Source organism: Phaenicophaeus curvirostris, chromosome 19, assembly GCF_032191515.1.
Source record: "Phaenicophaeus curvirostris isolate KB17595 chromosome 19, BPBGC_Pcur_1.0, whole genome shotgun sequence".
In the NCBI taxonomy this organism is placed as follows: Eukaryota; Metazoa; Chordata; class Aves; order Cuculiformes; family Cuculidae; genus Phaenicophaeus; species Phaenicophaeus curvirostris.
Genome location: NC_091410.1, coordinates 12,878,305 through 12,896,643, shown reverse-complemented (window position 1 = coordinate 12,896,643; position 18,339 = coordinate 12,878,305). Strand labels below are relative to the sequence as shown.

The 18,339-nt window shown below is 38.6% G+C and overlaps 1 protein-coding gene across 2 annotated transcripts in view; it reads left to right on the top strand.

Annotated features, from left to right (window-relative positions):
• Positions 1-2,281: 2,281 nt before the first annotated feature.
• Positions 2,282-18,339, top strand: part of STXBP4 (syntaxin binding protein 4) — a 52,699-nt gene continuing 36,641 nt past the window's right edge. The window contains exons 1-11 of one of the 2 annotated variants that reach the window (XM_069872280.1): positions 2,282-2,402; positions 8,916-8,989; positions 9,178-9,273; positions 10,201-10,270; positions 11,048-11,122; positions 13,352-13,437; positions 14,059-14,188; positions 14,751-14,883; positions 16,908-17,014; positions 17,431-17,614; positions 18,185-18,263. In XM_069872280.1, coding sequence (XP_069728381.1) covers positions 2,365-2,402; positions 8,916-8,989; positions 9,178-9,273; positions 10,201-10,270; positions 11,048-11,122; positions 13,352-13,437; positions 14,059-14,188; positions 14,751-14,883; positions 16,908-17,014; positions 17,431-17,614; positions 18,185-18,263 — 1,072 coding nt within the window. In that variant the 5' untranslated portion in view covers positions 2,282-2,364. Of the gene's footprint in view, positions 2,403-6,036; positions 6,259-8,915; positions 8,990-9,177; positions 9,274-10,200; positions 10,271-11,047; positions 11,123-13,351; positions 13,438-14,058; positions 14,189-14,750; positions 14,884-16,907; positions 17,015-17,430; positions 17,615-18,184; positions 18,264-18,339 lie in introns of those variants that run through there. The other variant, XM_069872279.1, reaches the window with a different exon arrangement.

Below are 18,339 nucleotides of genomic sequence, written 5' to 3'. Positions count from 1 at the left end.
GCAGGGGCTGTGCGGGAGACGAAGGGGCGGGGTCATAGCGGGGGGTGTGGTCACGTGGGGCGTGTCCGGCACGGGGTCACGTGGGGCGGGGCGGCGGGCGCCAATCCCGCCGGCGGGAGCGCGTGGGGCTGGCTGTGAGGTAACGGGGCGGCCCTCGGGGAAGGGGGGGTGTGGGCTTTGTTCTCGCTCCGTTTCACGTCCGTTTTCTCTCGGTGCCCGCTCTCCTCAGGCACAAACGGGCTGAGAGAGTTAGGATTGTTCAGCCTGGCTCTGAGAAGGCTCCGAGGAGACCTTAGAGCCGCTGCCAGTGCTCAAAGGGGCTCCGGGAAAGCTGGGGAGGGACTGTTCACAAAGGCTGGTAACGATAGGACCAGGGGCAATGGGGATAAATTGGAGAGGGGCAGATTTAGACTAGGTATAAGGAGGAATTTCTTCACTGTGAGGGTGGGGAGGCCCTGGAACAGGCTGCCCAGAGCAGCGGTGGCTGCCCCATCTCTGGAGGGGTTCAGGGCCAGGTTGGATGGGGCTCGGAGCCCCTGATGCAGTGGGAGGTGTCCCTGCCCCCGGCCGGGGCTTGGAACTGGATGATCTTTAAGGTCCCTTCCAACACAAACTGTTCTATAGTTCTATGAAACTTTGCCGTGGTGCCCGGTCCCAGTTTGTCAACAGCCGCAGCTGCGGGGCGGGCGCTCGCCGTGTGGTGTCTCTCCGCTTGGCTGCTCCCAGCGCTGTGGGAAACTTCGCTGCGTTGGGTTTGCTGCTCTGCGATGCTGCTGCTCTTCCCCTGAGCCGGCTCCAGCCCTGTGGTCCTGATACATCTTCATTGCCCGGTTACATTTTCCATTTAGGTGTGTTAAGAGAATGCTAAAGCTCCGTATGAAACATTATCATCGTGTTTCAAAGCAATGTGACCGGTTTCAAAGGGATGTTTCAAAAGGAGACCTTAGAGCAGCTTCCAGCACCTGAAAGGGGCTCCAGGAAAGCTGGGGAGGGGCTCTTGATTAGGGAGTGCAGGGAGGGGATGAGGGAGAACGATTTCTAGCTGAAACATGCAAGATTTAGATGAGATCTTAGGGAGAAATGTTTTCCTGTGAGGGTGGGGAGGCCCTGGCCCAGGTTGCCCAGAGCAGGGGTGGCTGCCCCATCCCTGGAGGGGTTCAAGGCCGGGCTGGATGGGGCTTTGAGCCCCTGATCCAGTGGGAGGTGTCCCTGCTCATGACAGGGGGTGGAACTGGATGGGCTTTGAGGTCTCTTCTAACCGAAACTGTTCCATGATTCTGTATTGTGATCATTTGAAGCAACACTGCCATGTTTCCTCTCAGCCATAGAGCTGAGAACCTTTACTGCAGGAAAAAAAATTGTGATATTCTCAAGTAAATGTACCACTTTTCCCATGCAGCTATATAAACATACAAGAACATGTCGGTGCGGGTTTGCGGAGGCTGCCCCTGTGCCTAGGACACCTGCTGTACTTTAGCCCAGGTTGGTAGCGTGTCAGTGGTATCCCTGGCGCCTGTTGCCATCCTTTGCCTGGTGAGCTCACTGTTCCCCTGTGTCCGAGGAGTGATCCCTTTCCTGGGGGAGGACTTGGCCATGCAGCTTATGAGATACAAACAACTATTCTTGCAGTAGTGCCTCTGCAGTAATTTCTCAAATGCTGGTAGCTCGGCACTTTTAGGGGTTTTTTTCTTGTTAAACTGACATAGGCACTAATAAAAGTACAATGAGAATTACTGTTTATTTGCTACAGTTGTAGTGTGTAAACCCAATTTGTGTGTATTCTGGCCTATGTCTTACCTACTTCACCTGAGAATTCCATAGGCACTGGGTAATAGACCACCAGTTTAAAAAGTATGAGAAAACAAGATACCCAAAACACTTTATCATTTTCTGAACAACTTTCCCTCCCCAAGTGACCTTCGCTGGAAAAAAAACAAGATTGTTTATGGCTTTAGCAGTTACATTACTTTATCCTGAAATTTTAATCTCAGTTACTTCGTTTTTGAGATTATTTCAGTCACAGGAGGTTCAGGTTTACCTTAATTCCTACCTTATAAACTAAGAGCAAATTAAAATGTCAGGTGTTTGGTACAATATACGATGAAGTTGTTAACTGCTTACTGTTTTCAGCAATGACCTGTATCTGGTTTATCATCCAAGTTTTCTTTTCCCACCTGACTGCAGCTAGTCAGTAGCAAATAAGAATTGTTGTCAGTGTCTGAAAATAAACAAAGCCATGTGAATTTCAAACAGTGATTTCTCCTTTTTTTTTTTTTTACAGCAAGTGTTCTCCTGGTTATGTGGTGGTGCTTCATATGTCAGAATTCTTCATTCTGAACTTTCTAAAACAGTGCACCTAAGAAGATGTCCTGTACAGATTCCCTAACGAATACTGATAAAACGTAAGTATGCTGTTTCCCCACACCCAGGAATACCGCAGTTCCTGGGTTGTAATATGAAAATTCTCGCAGTTACATTGCTAGGATCTTGTTTTGATGACGTCCCAAGGAAAAATAACTTTGATATTGAAACAGTCTGAAGCAACATCTTAATAGAGATCATACCAACAGCAGTGAATTTACACTTAAAGGGGAGAAATTACTCTTAAGCCTCTCATTAAGTTAATCAGCACTTGGTTTGGACTGGTTCTGTAGAGATAAAAGTTGAAATTCCTTAATGTTTCTGTAGCTATGAAAAAGTACTTGTAAGACGTATAGCAAATGACTTCCTTGTACATGCCAGGTAACTACAGTAACACAAGACACTGTACGGTGTTACATATTATAATGCGTTGTGTAATGGATACTGTGTGTGTGGGCCTTTAATGTTTTATATGTAGTGCTTTAGAACAATTTTATTTTTTATCAGTGCCATGGGATATATAATGATAATTAGATTAATTCTATAAAATGTAATGTTGTCCACTTCAGAGTTAAAAGTTGATTCTGTTTCTAAATGGCAAACATGGGTTCAGTCGTGATAGAGCATCGTAATCCAGACCCTTCCCAAATGGCTAAGTTACCAAGCCGACGCTGTCATCAAAACCTTAATTGAAACCAGGCCCAGAGAGCTCTTGCTGGGCTATCATGTTTGCTGTGCTTGTGCAATAGAATCGAGCAAAAAATATTCAAAAGTATTGTCGCACACTTTAGAATAGCTTTTGAATTATGTCACTTCATAAATAACATGATTTTTCAAAAAAGAACAAATGCACAAAACATTAAGAAAATTGACCTCCTTTTTATGGGGACCCAAGGAAGCAAACACTCTGCTTGTCTGATGGAAATCCAGGGTATGTGATACAAGGACACACTATGGCTTGTGACACTTCGGTGGAAGGTATATTATATGAATAGTTGCCAGATCCCTGTATTACAAAGGCAATTTTTCACATAGGAGATGAAGATGAAAGGTACGTGTAACTGCGCTTCAGTTACATGATGATGGAAGATTATGGTTTTCTGTACTTTTTTTTTTTTTTTTCCTGCGAGACAGTATCAATGCACAATGCTTTAAGAATGTACTTGGTTATATGTTAGTTGAGGGTTACCTACACTTTAAATATACCTTTCTTCTCTACACAAGAGGTTAGCCTCAAGCCATTCATGTTTATCCACAATTACAGTGTTGCTCAAGACTTTTTCCTGTTTAACAATTGCTATATAATGACGTACGTTGTCTTTTAATCTTTATAACCTAATCAGCAAAATGTATTTTGAATAATTAGTGGGTTTGGGTAGATCAGAGTAAGTGTGTGTTCATGGTGTGTGGTAAAAGTGTTCTCTTGGCTGGGGTCCTTGGTATCTTAATGAACTTTTACCACTTGGGATTAGGGAACCCAAAAGGCTACAGCTGCACAATGGACTTGCATAGGATTTTAGTATTGGACATTTGTTTTATTGATAACAAAAAGATCTCGTGAATCTTGCTTCCGAAGATTCTGCAAATCTTTTTGTCATCTGCTGAATTATCCTATAATCCATCTCAATTGCTAAAGCATTACAAAGCTTCCTTAGAGAGTGGTGAGTCATAATTAATAACGTTGCCAGAATAGAAGAGTTCACTAGCTGTTTGAAAAGGAATTTTAGTTGGTTTGGTGCATGAAGTAGCAAACCATGTCTCTTCAAAATTTAGTTTTACTTACTGATATCAGGTGTTATGGGGGTTTAGGTTGTTACAGTATTCCTGGATCTTTTCAGAAGTAATTTGTGTTTCCCAGAGTACGTTCCTGACAGGCAGAGAACTTGCCAGAGAACCAACAGTTCACCATTTTTAATAGGAGACCTTTAGAAACATTAAAGGCAGCACAGCAGCAGCCATTTAAGATCAAAAGGGAGAGAAGCCTTGGGGATGAGTTTGGACCGTGTATAGATTACTCTGAAGAGGGGATGGAGGAACGACTGTTTGAACAAGTGATGTATTCCTGAAAATTACTCTAATAAAAAGAGGTGGGAGCAATAAGAAGATTAATGCTACTTTGTATCTGCTTAAATTGTTGAGAAGCTTGTTATTCCTGGTTTAATAAAATTCATTTTTTGCTTTGTAGTAATGGAAATGCGTGGCCTTGAGTCATACTTTTAATCAGGGGTACGTGGAGTGTGTGTGTTTCTACTGCAGCAAATGTGACATTGGAAACAAGCCGTCTGGGTCTGAGTGATCTGTTGTGACAAATGCTCCTGATGCTGGTACCACAAATGGCATTCCACTGGTGTTAAGAACAGTGACAATTTTGTTGGAGAAAGATTTGCTCCAGTCAAGGTTACAGAAGATAAAATACAAATAACCTAACTGATGCAATGGTTAAAATGCCGATAGCTTCTCTTTCATGAGATGGTAACAGGCCAGGGGAGCTCTTCGCATTTCAGGAGTCGGGATGGCTGCTTTATGTTCCTACTTCCACCCCAATGTGCTCCTTCACCTGCTGTGGGTCCCTTTACCCCCCTGCCCCTCTCATCCCTGTGGTTTGCAGGGCTGTAGGCTGCAGGTGCTGACCTCTTTGTGTTTGCACACTGTACTGCACGCTGCCTGTAAGCAAAAAGACCCTTTCCCCAGCACAACTACATGCTAATGAAACCACGGTCACTACAGCTTTAAAAAAAAAAAAAGGTGCCTGGGATAAGCATATGGATTCCTGGCGTAGCTGCGCTGTCCTGCTGTGCAGCTCTAGACCTGACAGATGCTGTCTCCTCACAGGGTGGCTTCCTTCTAGAGAGGATTCACCTTTCTACTGACACAAAGCCCTTGATGAACACAGGATATTTGTTTTTTATTTTAGATTGTAATCTTTTAGAAAGAGGGAATAATAGGAGTGCATCTTCTGATGCAAGCTGAGAAGAAAATAGTGGTTAACCAAGCTGATGTCAGAAGCTCTGAACTTCTGAAAACACACGTGTCTCTGCAGGACCAAGCATTGTATCAGGAGAGTCTTAATGCTGGACACAGTGGTATAGCTTTTACTTTTTCAACTGGATTATTCTCAGTGTAGATTCACCGCGTTTATTTGCTTTCACAGTACACTAGATGTGTCAACTTCCATTTCTACAGCAAATATGTAATCCAAGTTCTGCAGTAGCTTTTGACATTGTGTAGTGAAAGACTAAAAACCAAGTTAAAGCATGACACAAGTCAGTACTGTGACTGAGAAAGTAAAGTAATAGCATAATGGATTTGTTTCATTAACACTTCCAGTCTGTCTGCTTTGCTGACTTTCCCTTTTGTGTGTGGATGTCCGTAATCCAGCCTCCTAGGAAGGTGCTTTAGAAAGGTCACAAGTTATTGCTTTTGACCTTGTTTGGCTGTAAATAAATTACTGGGAGAACATGAGAAAATACCTTTATTTTATTTAAATTATCTGCCTTCAGCTCTGAGCTTCAGATGGCATAATCACAGGTGTAGTGAGCGCAAGTAGTTTTTTTTCTCTTTTGCATTTATCAGTCTGTAAAGTTGCTCTGAATTGCCATTTCAAACGGAGGAAAAGTAAACATTACCTTGGTAGGTGAATTAGTCCGTGTGACGCAGAGGGTTTCAGAGAAGATTAAGCAGGCAGAGACACTCGTCTGGAGCTCTGTCTGTTTGATTTGGTTTTAGTTAGCAGCACAAATTGTCCTGCACGTAGGCTTTATCTGACTGAACGGGAATCCGCTGGTGTCTTTCGGTTGCTTTGTCCTTGTCTCTGCTGCTGCGCTGAAGGATGTCCCTGCTTTCACCAGGAGATGAAGATGAACCCGAGCGTTTTGATGGTCTTTCTCTCCTATATTGGTAGGCTTAAGCATGGGATTCTGGCATCATTCTTCTAGTCTGTAATTGGAAAAAGTATGGTAAAGATAATTTGAAAGTTGAAGGCATTTTCAGCTGCTTTTTATAAGCAGTTTATCATTTAGGTTTTTAAGTGTCAAGTAGTGTATGTTTTGTGAGGGAAGGGTATTATTCCTCCATTGATAAATCTAGATAAATATTTGTGCAAATGAATGATCAAGAAACTCTCAGCTGTATGGATCACAAAAATAGCTGGAGCCCTATGTTCTGATAAGTCTCTAGGAGATAGAAAACGTAAAGCTCTTGAACTTCCTTGTGTGTGCTGCTAAGAAGTAATAGGAAAAAGTATAAAATCTCCCTTTTAATTGCCTTTACATCTATAGAAAATTATACATGGTTTGCCTATTAGCATTCTAGGACATCATCTGGAGTGCTGAACTTAGTATGTGTTAGTACACATTTTATAGAATTTCTTGTTTGTTTCAGCTATTACCTCACACCTTTTCATCTCTGTGTGCTAAAAGCTTGCATGCAAGTGTGTTTGTCTGACTTCTCAAGGAATGAGCAGCAACATCTGATCAGTTAATTTGTATATTTTTCTACAAAGAACAGTGAATATGTTTTTGTTAAATTGGCTTAGAAGCCTATTCTCTTTCTTATACTGTTGAGCGTCTTTCTAATGCTTTGAGGGAAGTATTCTAGCATTTCATGAGTATTATAAATAATGATAACATGAAAGAAAAGATGAATGGGTGCTAAATTCAAGTCTTTATAGTGAAAATGTTAACACCCTGTTTATTTTATAAGAACTATGGCAAGTAGCTTGACTTGATCTTTCTCTAAGTTACATGGGAGAAACACTAACACCGAAAGTCAGCAAGCAACACTAACACCTATTAAGTCAGACTTGATCATATCTCATGATGATTTTATACGATACTGTATAAATAGGTTCTCCCATTTCTGTGACCTCTGAATTTAGACTTAAAATCCAAGATTTGATCTTTTAGGACTTCACCAAAGTAAACTTCTGTGTGAGGTTGAAATTTGTTCCTGTTTTTTAGTTTAATAAAGAGCTGCTATGTGAAAACTGCTGTTAGTGTGGCAGAGCAAGAGACAGAACAACAGCAAAAGGCAAGACAGGAAAAATAGAATAATTGTCTGATTATTTGAAAGATCACTGTCCCTCATTTAAGTTTTCAAAGATGGATACAACTCAGGACAGATCTGTGACAAACATGACTAATATGTTGTCTTCCAGCTTCAAACCAGTTTAAATTCATGGGATAATTGAAGTGATGTCATAGGCATAAATGCAAAATACTCTGCTGTTGTGGCATAGAAGTCATTTATCAAATAAGGTTTATTACAGAAATGGCAGACTTAAGGACTTATTCTTCCTTTCAGACTGTGATTAGGTAGAAGCAGTTCGGTTCACCTGTAGCCTCACGAAGTGTGCCTGCTCTGCCAGGCAGCAGTGAGGTCACGCGCAGGCTTGTCGGGGGCTGAATACACTCACTAGGTTGCGTCATTTCTTTTTAGCTTTAATTACAAGAAAGTCTGTAGTGAAAATGAGACAGTGTTTGAAGCAGAAGCTTCCTGTTTGGTTCCAGAGTTGAATTATTAGGTCTGTTCTTAGGGTCAACCTTTCTGAAGTAAAGCATAATGTTGCAAATACTTGGAAATTTGAGGTTGTGGAACAAAGCGTTGCTTATCCCTTGATAAAAAACTCATCCAGTTTCTTTACACAAAACTGAAAGAACTAGGGATGTTCTGCAGGAGCTGGATCTCTTGCTTGGTGCTAGAATGTGGGAACATTTGGACTCTTGGATTTCTCTTCCCTCTGCCGCAGCACCTCTTAAGGGCATGTACTCCAGCTTTTGCAGAAATACCTCATTTCAGGCATAGACCTCAGGCCGTGCGCTGGATTCGGTTGCGTGGGAGGATTTGGGTCACTATGTCCTCCACTTTGATCTTCTTTTCGCCCCTGCTAATGCATTCTAGTTGTTCCATTTCACTTTAACATCATGCTCTAGAAAATGCAACTTACCGTCTAATGCAGAACAATATGTAGGTCAAAGCAGAAAAACCTACGTGGTGCCTCTGCGTTTTCCAGAAGGGATCTGGTGACCCATCTCCAAAAATCATACACTGGGAAGGCAAAGGAGCATACAACTAGATTTTTTTAATAATAATTCATCTTAATGAAAATAAAAAATGACAAAGTGTAGATAATCTAGATTTACAGGAATTCTTAGCACTCTATTCTCAAGGCAGTAGGATGGTCGTGTTTCTGAAATAACAGTGAATGTAGGTTTCAGGACTATAATTTTACTTTGGATTCTTTAATTCTTCACCCCCATCAACTGCCTCCAGAATTTTCATCTGCCTTTAGACAGTTTCAGGTATTATCCTGGTATTTTGTCTTGGGGTGAGAGGGTACAGGGAAGCAGGCAACAGAGAACAGAGACGATGCTAAGTGAAGAAATGAGGGACTGTAGGGAAAAGACTATGTTCATAAATAAAGTTGTCAGTAGAGAAAACAGGGTTTGGTTTGTATGAGAGTTAAAAGCGTGGTCACTGTAATTTTTTCTGTATTAACATAGCTTTACATACATTCTTTTAATTAGGCTTTTAATGACTTGTGTTTTATTCCTTAGGACTATCATGGGACCTCATGGAATCAATCGAGCTGTTCACCGCATTTCTTTTTCTGATTGTCAAAATGGATTAGGTAATGAGATTTCACATTCTCTTATTCAAAGTAAACTAAATCTAAAAGCACCTGGTGAGCTTTTCTAGTTCACATTGTGCTCAGTAAAAGTTTAATTTATCTGGCTTTTACAGATTTGCCTGTAAATCCATTTAGCACAGTAGGTGCAGTAACCAATTTCTTGTGTGTTTCTTTTGTTTATTCTGCAGGAGTTAAAATTATTGGAGGCTATCGGGCACAAACAGCAGAAGATTATGGGATTTTCATCAAGAGAATTCTACCTGGAGGAGTGGCTGCTGTAGATAGTAAGCAATTTTAATTTTTTTTGTTGTTGCAAACATGCTGCATATAAAAAGCAGTCAAAAGAAGTCTTTTCTGTTTTACATTGTGGTTGAGGATATTTTCAAATAGCATGTTTAGTCAGGATTCGTGATGCTGGGGCTTACTTGAAGGGAAAGAGATTCAACTTGGACCCTTCAATGGGAAAAGATTTTAATACTTCTATTTTTTGAAAATTCGTTCAAATCAAGCTGTGGCTGGTGTTGAAAGTACTTAGTCTGTCAGCATTGCTAAATAAGTGTTGAGATGCTGAGTGTCTTCTAATTTGTTAGGAACAAGAGTGATGTTTCCTTTACAGAACCAAGTAGATTACTAGGTAAAGTTTGCAATAATAAAGTTGCAGGATATACTTCTGTCCTAGGCCTAGATATGAGTTTCTTTGACATTCTTTCTGGTCTTGTGCAAAAAGATCATTTTATAATAATCTAAAGCTACTTCAAAAATCATAGTTTCTAAACTTGAGGTTTGTAGAAGGTTAAAAATAGAATAGGTTCTAAAAAATATTTTTTATGTCTTTATTAATATATAAAACATTAATATATTTGTACGTGGTAACTTAGATGTATGTTAAGAGCAAAATTCAGGTGAAAGTTAATTCCACAACTGTGAAATACAAATTCCAGTCCCGCAAATATTTGCGCTGTGTGTAAATAATACAAGTGGCTTATTTTCAGTGGCTGTTCTGTGGTTAATGACACCAATTGATAGTTATTATTCTCATCACAATAGCCTAGCTTAATTAGGATCAGAACCCAGTCTTCTAAAAGTCGTAAGGTTGGTTTTTTGCATTAGATCACATAAAATTGAAAGGAAAAGCCTTGTTTGATCACCATGATATGAATCATTCACCATTTTCCTGTTGATTCATGCATTACTTTTGATTTCATTACAAGGCCGTTTGCTCACTGGTGACCTGATTTTGGATGTCAATGGAGAAAACTTAATTGGAGTAACCAATGAAAGGTATGTTCATACTGAATACTAAATGTTTATTAGAGCTTGGAATATTAAACATGGATTTTTTTGACATTTATTGACCATTGATTAAAAGAGCATAACTCCACTGAGGTCCTGGGAGTTTAACTGGCGATTAATTTATCCTATAAATCTAATTATGAAAAAGTGACAGGACTTGTGAAAACAGCATGAAAACATATTAATCTGTTAAAATATCTTTCTAACTTTCTGTTGGTTCAATGACTATGAATGTTAGTGATGCAGATAATGAGTATTATTCTAACGGGACAATGAAGAAGAAATTGTTCAGGAAAACCTGTAGAATGTGTTTGATGGTTTCTGTACCGGGATCACCAGAGATCAAGGCAGCTTAATGCTGGAGATGTAGGTTTAAAATTCAAAGGGAAATCACAGCATATATTGCTGAGGGAAATCCTGAGCTATGAAGCATACCTGAGCAGGAGTTTTGCTATGTGTGCGCTGTTAATCCTCAAGGAGGTCCAGGAAGGCAGTGAGGTGGACCAAGGAGAAATGGGGACAAAAAGGGAGGGAGAGAGAGGGCAATCTCCGTTTGTTCCCATCAGCAGGCATGGACTCACCACAGCCTGTCTGTCACTCCGTTCTCCTGTGCTTCATTTGGAGAAGCATTTTCACTGTCTCTGGCAGTCAGAATACTTAAATGTGTTAAGAAGTTATTCATTTCCCTGCCCTTTCAGCATCACTCACCATGCGCTCCGTCCCAGCACACTGGTATATATATTTGGTTGGTTTCCCCCCTTCTAGGGCTGTTGACATCTTGCGAACAGCATCAGCGTCGAATCACATGTCCCTCCTGGTTGCCAGAGATGAAGAAGCAAAGTAAGAGAAAAATAAAACATTGTTTTAACCTCAGAAATGATAAAAAACCAACACAATAGCTAAGATGGGGTGGACAAGTTGGCATGTGGTTTTTTTTTTCAGATTAGTTTTAATCAAAAATTTGCACCACATGTCACATTTTCCTGTGTAGTATTTGATACCAGTTCATTCCGAGAGCATTTGCATCAATTAAAGTAGCAAGCTTAGGCAAATATCAGTTTAATGAAGAGGATTGAGATGATGTGTTACCAGCTAATACCATTAGAAATTATTTGCTGTGATATTTTTTTTTAATACTTCTCACATTTTATAATAATTAAAAAATGATGAATTTGTTAGACCTCCGGTACCACAAAACTGTGAGATTAAAATGCTGGTCTTGCCTTCTGAAAACAGGCAGATTTAGTTATTGTTCCCCTCAGAAGTTTGGTTTTCAATCTTTAATGAGCTTTGAATTAGTTTGAGTAAGTAGATTAAGCTGTTCACTGCAGCAGGTAGTCCAAAATACATTGATTATAAGGACATTTACGTTAAATATTGCTTTATCCTTCCTGTTTAAAGTTAAGAATCTAAACCAATATTGGCAGAGGACCATTGCAAATGCTGGGATCTAGATCTGTGTCCCCTTTAGACTGAAATCTCTGGAGGCGATAGCTGTTAGATAACTATATTTGATAATCATTGCAAGACAATCTGCTGTGATTTGCCTTTCCTGGATGTTCCACTTACAGAGTAATCTCTCCATAAAGTAGTTTTCTCTAAATTCCTTTAGCCTTTTGTCCGAGTTAAGCCTCCTATTTCTGCTCCTTTATTTTTTTTTGTATTTCACAGACATTTAAATCACAGCCTCTGATCTCTCCTTTTTTTTCAGACTGGCTAGATATATATGAGGTCTGCTCTTAATCTGCTTTTATCTAAAGCATACTGACCTAGTTCTCTAAACTCCTTGAATAATTAAAATCCATCAGTCCTCTTCCTGTTCTGCTGGAATGCCCGGTGGCCTGGGCAGCATTTGCCCACTGCATCCAGTCCCTCATTCAGACAGCTGTGAATTAATTTCTTGTGACTCACATTCCTTTGCTGAAAGATAATTTGCTTTATACTCAACTGTGTTCATGTGTGTTCCCTGAGTCTGGCATCAGTTCAATAAATTTTGTTATTTTTTTAAAGAAAATAATACATCCAGCAGATTTCAATAACCCTCTGCAGTTGCTAGAATTACTTGGGAATTACATTCCCTCAAATCGTTTAATTTGTTCATTCTTTCTAATTCTGTAGTATTAACTTGCTGACGCTTCTGGTTTACATCATTCTAGATTACTTATTTTTTAATCTGTTATCACTGAAGTAATCATAGCTCAGATTATAAACCTTTTATTAAATTGGGCTGCATTCAGTATTAGATTAATTGAGACGGTTAGTTTCCTCTTTAGTGCATGTAATATAGGATGTACATCCATGCCACTTTTTTGCCAGTTTGTTACAATATGATTGATTTCTGCAGTAAACTTCTGCTTATATTTTTTTAATGATGTTTTTTTCAACAGTAAACCTGACCAAAAATTGCCCTTTATGTCATCTGCTGAGGCTTCTTAAAAAGATTTTATCACTAAAGAGATAGCATAGCCCAAGCTCATGCAATATTTAATATATGATGATGCCTACCACGACAGAAATAGACTGCAATTTTCTGAGAAAGCTAAATAGAAGTTAAGAATTTGTATCTAGTTTACTCATACTGAAACAATTAATAAATATTTCTAGTATCCTCCTTTCAGAGCTGGCACAGCTTTGTATACTCATTCTGGATTCTTGCTCAGTGTGGTTGAACTAAAAGGATTCTTTAAAAATATGAGTATGCAATAGATATATATATTATCTTTTTCATACTAATATAAATAACTCGTTCTGGACTGAAGTAGTAACTGTTGCTTGTCCTCTGTAGTTGACTTGAATTACAAGTTTTTACAGTTTTGAAAGGTAAAGAGAGGTAGTAATTAAGCTTTCTGACCAGTAGTCCATTTTGTTCAATCTGTTGCTATCCTTATCCTTCTGTAGCACTTCATCATCTTCTTGCCTCTTCTGAACACTTGACAGGGCTTTCTTCTTCCAGCTGAGGTTGAGCATCCTTCTCTGAGGAAGGGTTGCTGTTCAGCGGGAGCAAGTTTCAAAGGCTACATGTAAACTAATGCCAAATCCTAATGAAGGGGAATCTTTTTATTGCCACAGGAAAGAGTTTCTTGACCTGATGGATAAGTATGGCTCTCACAGTGACACCAGCTCTGCAAGAAGTTCTCCAACACAGCTCTTAGCCGGTGAGAGATCGCTGCCTAGCCTGATGTGATCCTGTAGGACAAGAGTTGCACTTCAGTGGAACAGAAGTGACTGAAAGTCAGGCAAAACACTTACGTTGACTTAGATTTTAACATCTAGTTTGTAGTCTAAAGATGTAAGTTGAGGGGTTTGCGTGTCAGCTTCACTAAGTCTTACAGTAAATATCCTGCCACCTCCTTGCAGCAGTTTTAACTGAAGTGTGTTTGATATTTGTAGAAAAAAATGTACTCTAAGATTTCAAAGTACTAATAAACATTTCTATGATATAGACTATTACAAATTCTAGTCTTCGCAGAATTGCCATCTGACTGGGATGCCTTTATATAGCATTAATGATTATTCTTTAGGGATGTCCGTTAAGATTTGTGGTTTGCGCTCGGTTTGAAAAAAATCATCGCTTGCTAAATTTTAAAGAATTATTCCTGCAACCCTGGTTAGCTTGCGATTCTAGGCTGTGTAGGCTTAATATTTCTTATTTCTTTTCGTTGTGTGATTGCTTATAGCTTGTCTGTTCTCTGACATGAAATAGTCCTGCTGAACTTACCTCAGCTGACATTTTGTGCTCTTTTTAATTTATTTTTATTTTCATTATTTTTTTCAAGCAAAATCCATAGACAGCCCATCCTCTGGGTCATCCTCAAGGTCACAGAGTCCTCAATTGCATCCAAAGGATAATATCACCACCGTCAGCAGAAACAATTCTGCCCTGGCACCGTCCCCAAAGCTTACAAAGTAATTTCTGAAACTGACTGCAACTCTCTTGCATGAGCTGTAGAAAGTACACTATTGCTGGTCAGGAATATTTTGGGATGAGCACTAGGTGTTCAACTTCTTTTTTTTTTTTTTTTTTTTTAAAACCTGTAGCTTGTAATACTGTTGATATTGCAAACTTACAGTTTTTAGGAGTTAATTTTTCTCATGTATTAATGGCTTACATGGTGGAAGCAGAATGATCAGGTTGAATTAAATCTCAGTGTCTCCTAATGAATTAAAACTTCTGGTTTATTTGTACCTTGGTACTCCCATAAGCCTTGGGTTCATGTAGTAGAGAGGAGCTTTTAGCCTTGTAAAATAATGTATCAGTTCTTTTTCTAATTGCCAGAAGTAACACCCAAAGTTGCTGATTTTTGTAGTAAGTAGGTAGTATCATCTTTGAACATGGAGATTAAACGTCCATTATTTCTAATTATTGCTGTAATACACATTTGTGAAATCAATCAGTTTGTGATATCAGTTGAGTCTTTACTGAGCGTCTAGTTCTGTGAAGTGATTCTACACTTCTCTCTCTTTGCAGGGATAGTGCGTTTCAGATTATCTCAGTATGCAAAGGAACAAGCCTAGGTTTGAGTGTTGTAGGAGGAATTGACAGAAATGAAGGGCCTTTGGTATATATTCAAGAAATTATCCCTGGTGGTGATTGTGATAAGGTAAAGGCTTTTTTTTTCCTTCCCTCCTCCTTTAGTCACCTGTTTTTTTTCCTTCATTTAGTACCTGCTTCAGCATTTTATATAAAGTTACGCCTAAAATACAAAATCTGTATGTGTTTCTCCTTGCTTTCTCTTTAGATGGAATTATCTCATTGCACCATAGCATGATTACATGGTAATGAAAATTATTCATGAGTTCATTTGAGGTAAATGAGGATCTTATTCCCTGATTTACATATGAGAATGTAAGAAATTAACTTCTTTAAGGGCTCGCATGATACAAGGTAAATCAGTAAGGATGGACAGAGCTACAGAGTGCAGCTCTTTTTCTTGGATATTCAGAAAATCATTTTTCCTTTAAACTTAATTTACATTAGTCCTTGCAGCTCGAGAGCATTATGTAGGCAAATTAGAAAAGAAAATATTCTGATAGTGCAGACTGTTAATAAAATGTATGAATCAGTACTGATTATTGTTTTCATATATGACAAATACTTGTCAGGTTTAAAAAGTAAATAACTGAAGAACTGTCTGGTTCAAGTACACAAAACTGTTTATCCAAGACTCTCCTTTTGCATCCTGAGTTGTTATGGTTATTTTGATGTGTAGAGAATTACTTTTTGCCTCTTGTCAAGCAAGAGGATATGAATTAATTTCACAAGCAATTAGTTTTGCCCAAAACCAATCTGTTTGCAACTGAATTTTTGTAGATGAAAGTTAATTCCCAGGATGGAAGGAAAAAAATGCAGAATGGTCATCATTCTTTTGTTTTCTCCTGTTTTGTTCTGGATTCTAAACCATCTTCCTCCTTGTAGACATTTTAGCCTATGACACTTATAATCGACAGAGTGAGACTGAGACATTAATTTGCAGTAGGTTCTAATATTAGCAAGAATAGAGGTAATTTCCCAGTCTTGGTTATCCTGTTTGAGAAACCCAAGTAGTCAGCGTGTGTTAAACTGCTGCCACGCGAGGGCAGCATTGAAATGGATTTCTTTTAATAGTTGGAGCAGGTAAAATAGAAAATCTACAGCTTCTTTCTTTGCTCAAAACCAAAACCCTAAGACACGAAACACGTAGTAAAGTGCTATCTGTGTTTGAGATAACACAGCTGAAATTGTTATGTGGATATTAAATAGGTAAAATATGGTCTTAAAAAGGCACTGTACTTATTTCTTATGTATCTTCTGTATATATTTTGTCTCACATGGTCAGATTGATTCTGTGATTAATTGATTGACAGCTAAAGAACACAGCTATATTGTGTAATTTCATGTGTATTACATTAGACAAATGCCATCACTAACTCTACAACATTGTAGGGTTATGTGAATTTTTAGTTAAATTGTTGAGAGCTCTCTTAAAATGTGAGTAGAAAAAGCTTTATCTTGATGAGAAATCTAGCCTAGCATGTTTTAAGTCTTGTCTTACGATCTCTGAGACAGAAATGGGATATGTTCCTGTGCTGGGAGAAAGTTTGCAATGAATATTTCAACAGGAGCAGAAAGCTGACAATATTATTTCTATCGTGAGTTTGACTGCTGAACTCCTAATGAACTAATCTGGTTTTCTCATTAAGATTATTGTGGCGAGTAAATGCCTGAAGAGTCCTATGTATAGCCAAGAATGTTAGGTGTTGAAATACATATTAATCCAGCTCACAGCTGAATTAGTTAGTAAAGAATCAGATAGGTTGGTGTTCCTTGCTGGAAAAATTGCTGTCAGTGGTTTGGTTGGTTTGGGGTTTTTTTAACATAAATATGTATCTGAGTGCAAATTTCTCCTGTGTACAATATCCAAGATCCATTTTGTCTGATGTAACTTTGATAATGGCTGCTCTCATGTCCTTTAAATGATCGTTTGATCCGCTGTTGATTTCTTGAAGATTCTTAGGCCAAACGTGTAGCCATTCCTGTCTTAACAGATCCAGAGGAATGTGTTAAGGTGCTGTGATTCTGCAGATTTTCCCATAGCATTAGCAAATATAAAATTGTGGGTTTGGTTTTTTTTATTTGTTGTGTTAGGATGGCCGATTGAAGCCTGGAGATCAACTTGTATCCATAAACAAAGAGTCAATGATTGGTGTCTCCTATGAAGAGGCAAAAACTATAATCAACAGAACAAAGATGAGGTATCTGCTATTGTCAAACAGCTGACCCCTAACCCTCCAAAATAGTTTATTATTAAATATTTATGATCAGATTAATGTGAAATGTCTTGTCCTCTGTATTTAGAGGAAATGCAAGGGATATTTTTTTGAAATTTTCGTTTACAACATTGTTTCATCAAAGAAGACTCAAATGCACCTTTTAAAACGGTAAAATTATGATACTTTCATTCCTTTCAAAAGGGAAAAAAACCAAATGCAAAATGAAATACACAGTGTTTGCATTTTTTAAAGATGAGGACTAGACGGTTTTTTTAGAAAAATTATGAAAGAAAATTGCACGCAATGTTTAGGAAAGTGTAATTTTTGTAAGAGCCACGTGTAATCTTACGAAGCGTTTAGTATACAATGTGTTCAAACTTTTTAATTTTTAATTTTAGATGTGAAGGTTTTTGGGAAATAGCTTTTATTAGACAAAAAAATACTCCCAGTTATTCAGAGAATCTGCAACGTCCTTCCAGCCTCTTAACATCTTCTGCAGAATATGGAGAGCACCAGGCTGCAATACTTAGTTCTCTTGCACCTCCTAATGGGAAGCTTGTTCCAACATTCAGTCCAAATGCTGTGAGTATACTCCCTACTCCTCGTAGAATATAGTGAGCAAATGGGGGTTTTTTTTCTGATTTTATTGGAATTTCAATATAGGGTTGTTTTAATTCAGTTTCCTTTCTAGTAAGAAAGGCTCTTTTTCCCACACAGTACTGATTCTTTCGAGTATCAAGATTTTTCCAGAAAACATGGTGTGTAACAGTAGAGAAAACCATAGGGATGAAAGGAATAAGAGTATTATTTGTTTGTGATAAGAAAACAAATCAAATAAAATATGCATTAACTGTGTTCTTAAATACAAAGTTCTCCTTGCTGTTTCTGTAGACAGTAAAGTGGCAGAATTGGATCTATTTAGTTACATATTTCAGAGATAAAGTGCTCTGATTACTGCATGTGTGAGCACACTGCAATCTCACCAGTTACAAACTTACACTTCCTCCATGATGATGAGATTTTTGCTGTCCAGCCTGCTTTCTCTCCTGGTCTTCCTTCTTCTCCCTCATTTGTACATTAATATGTATTTCAAGTTTGTCTTCTGATCTGCTTTAAAAATGGTATTTCGTTACTTCTGATTTTCTTTCATAGGTGGACGTTGGAGTCAAGATGGGAGAACAATTTCCATTTACTACTGCAGACAGCAGTCCGACCGATGTGTCTGCCTCTGGTAAATGCTGATTTAATTCCCTACCACCCTTTTTCTCTTCAGTAACTGTTGTACAGAAAATAGTATGTAATGAGAC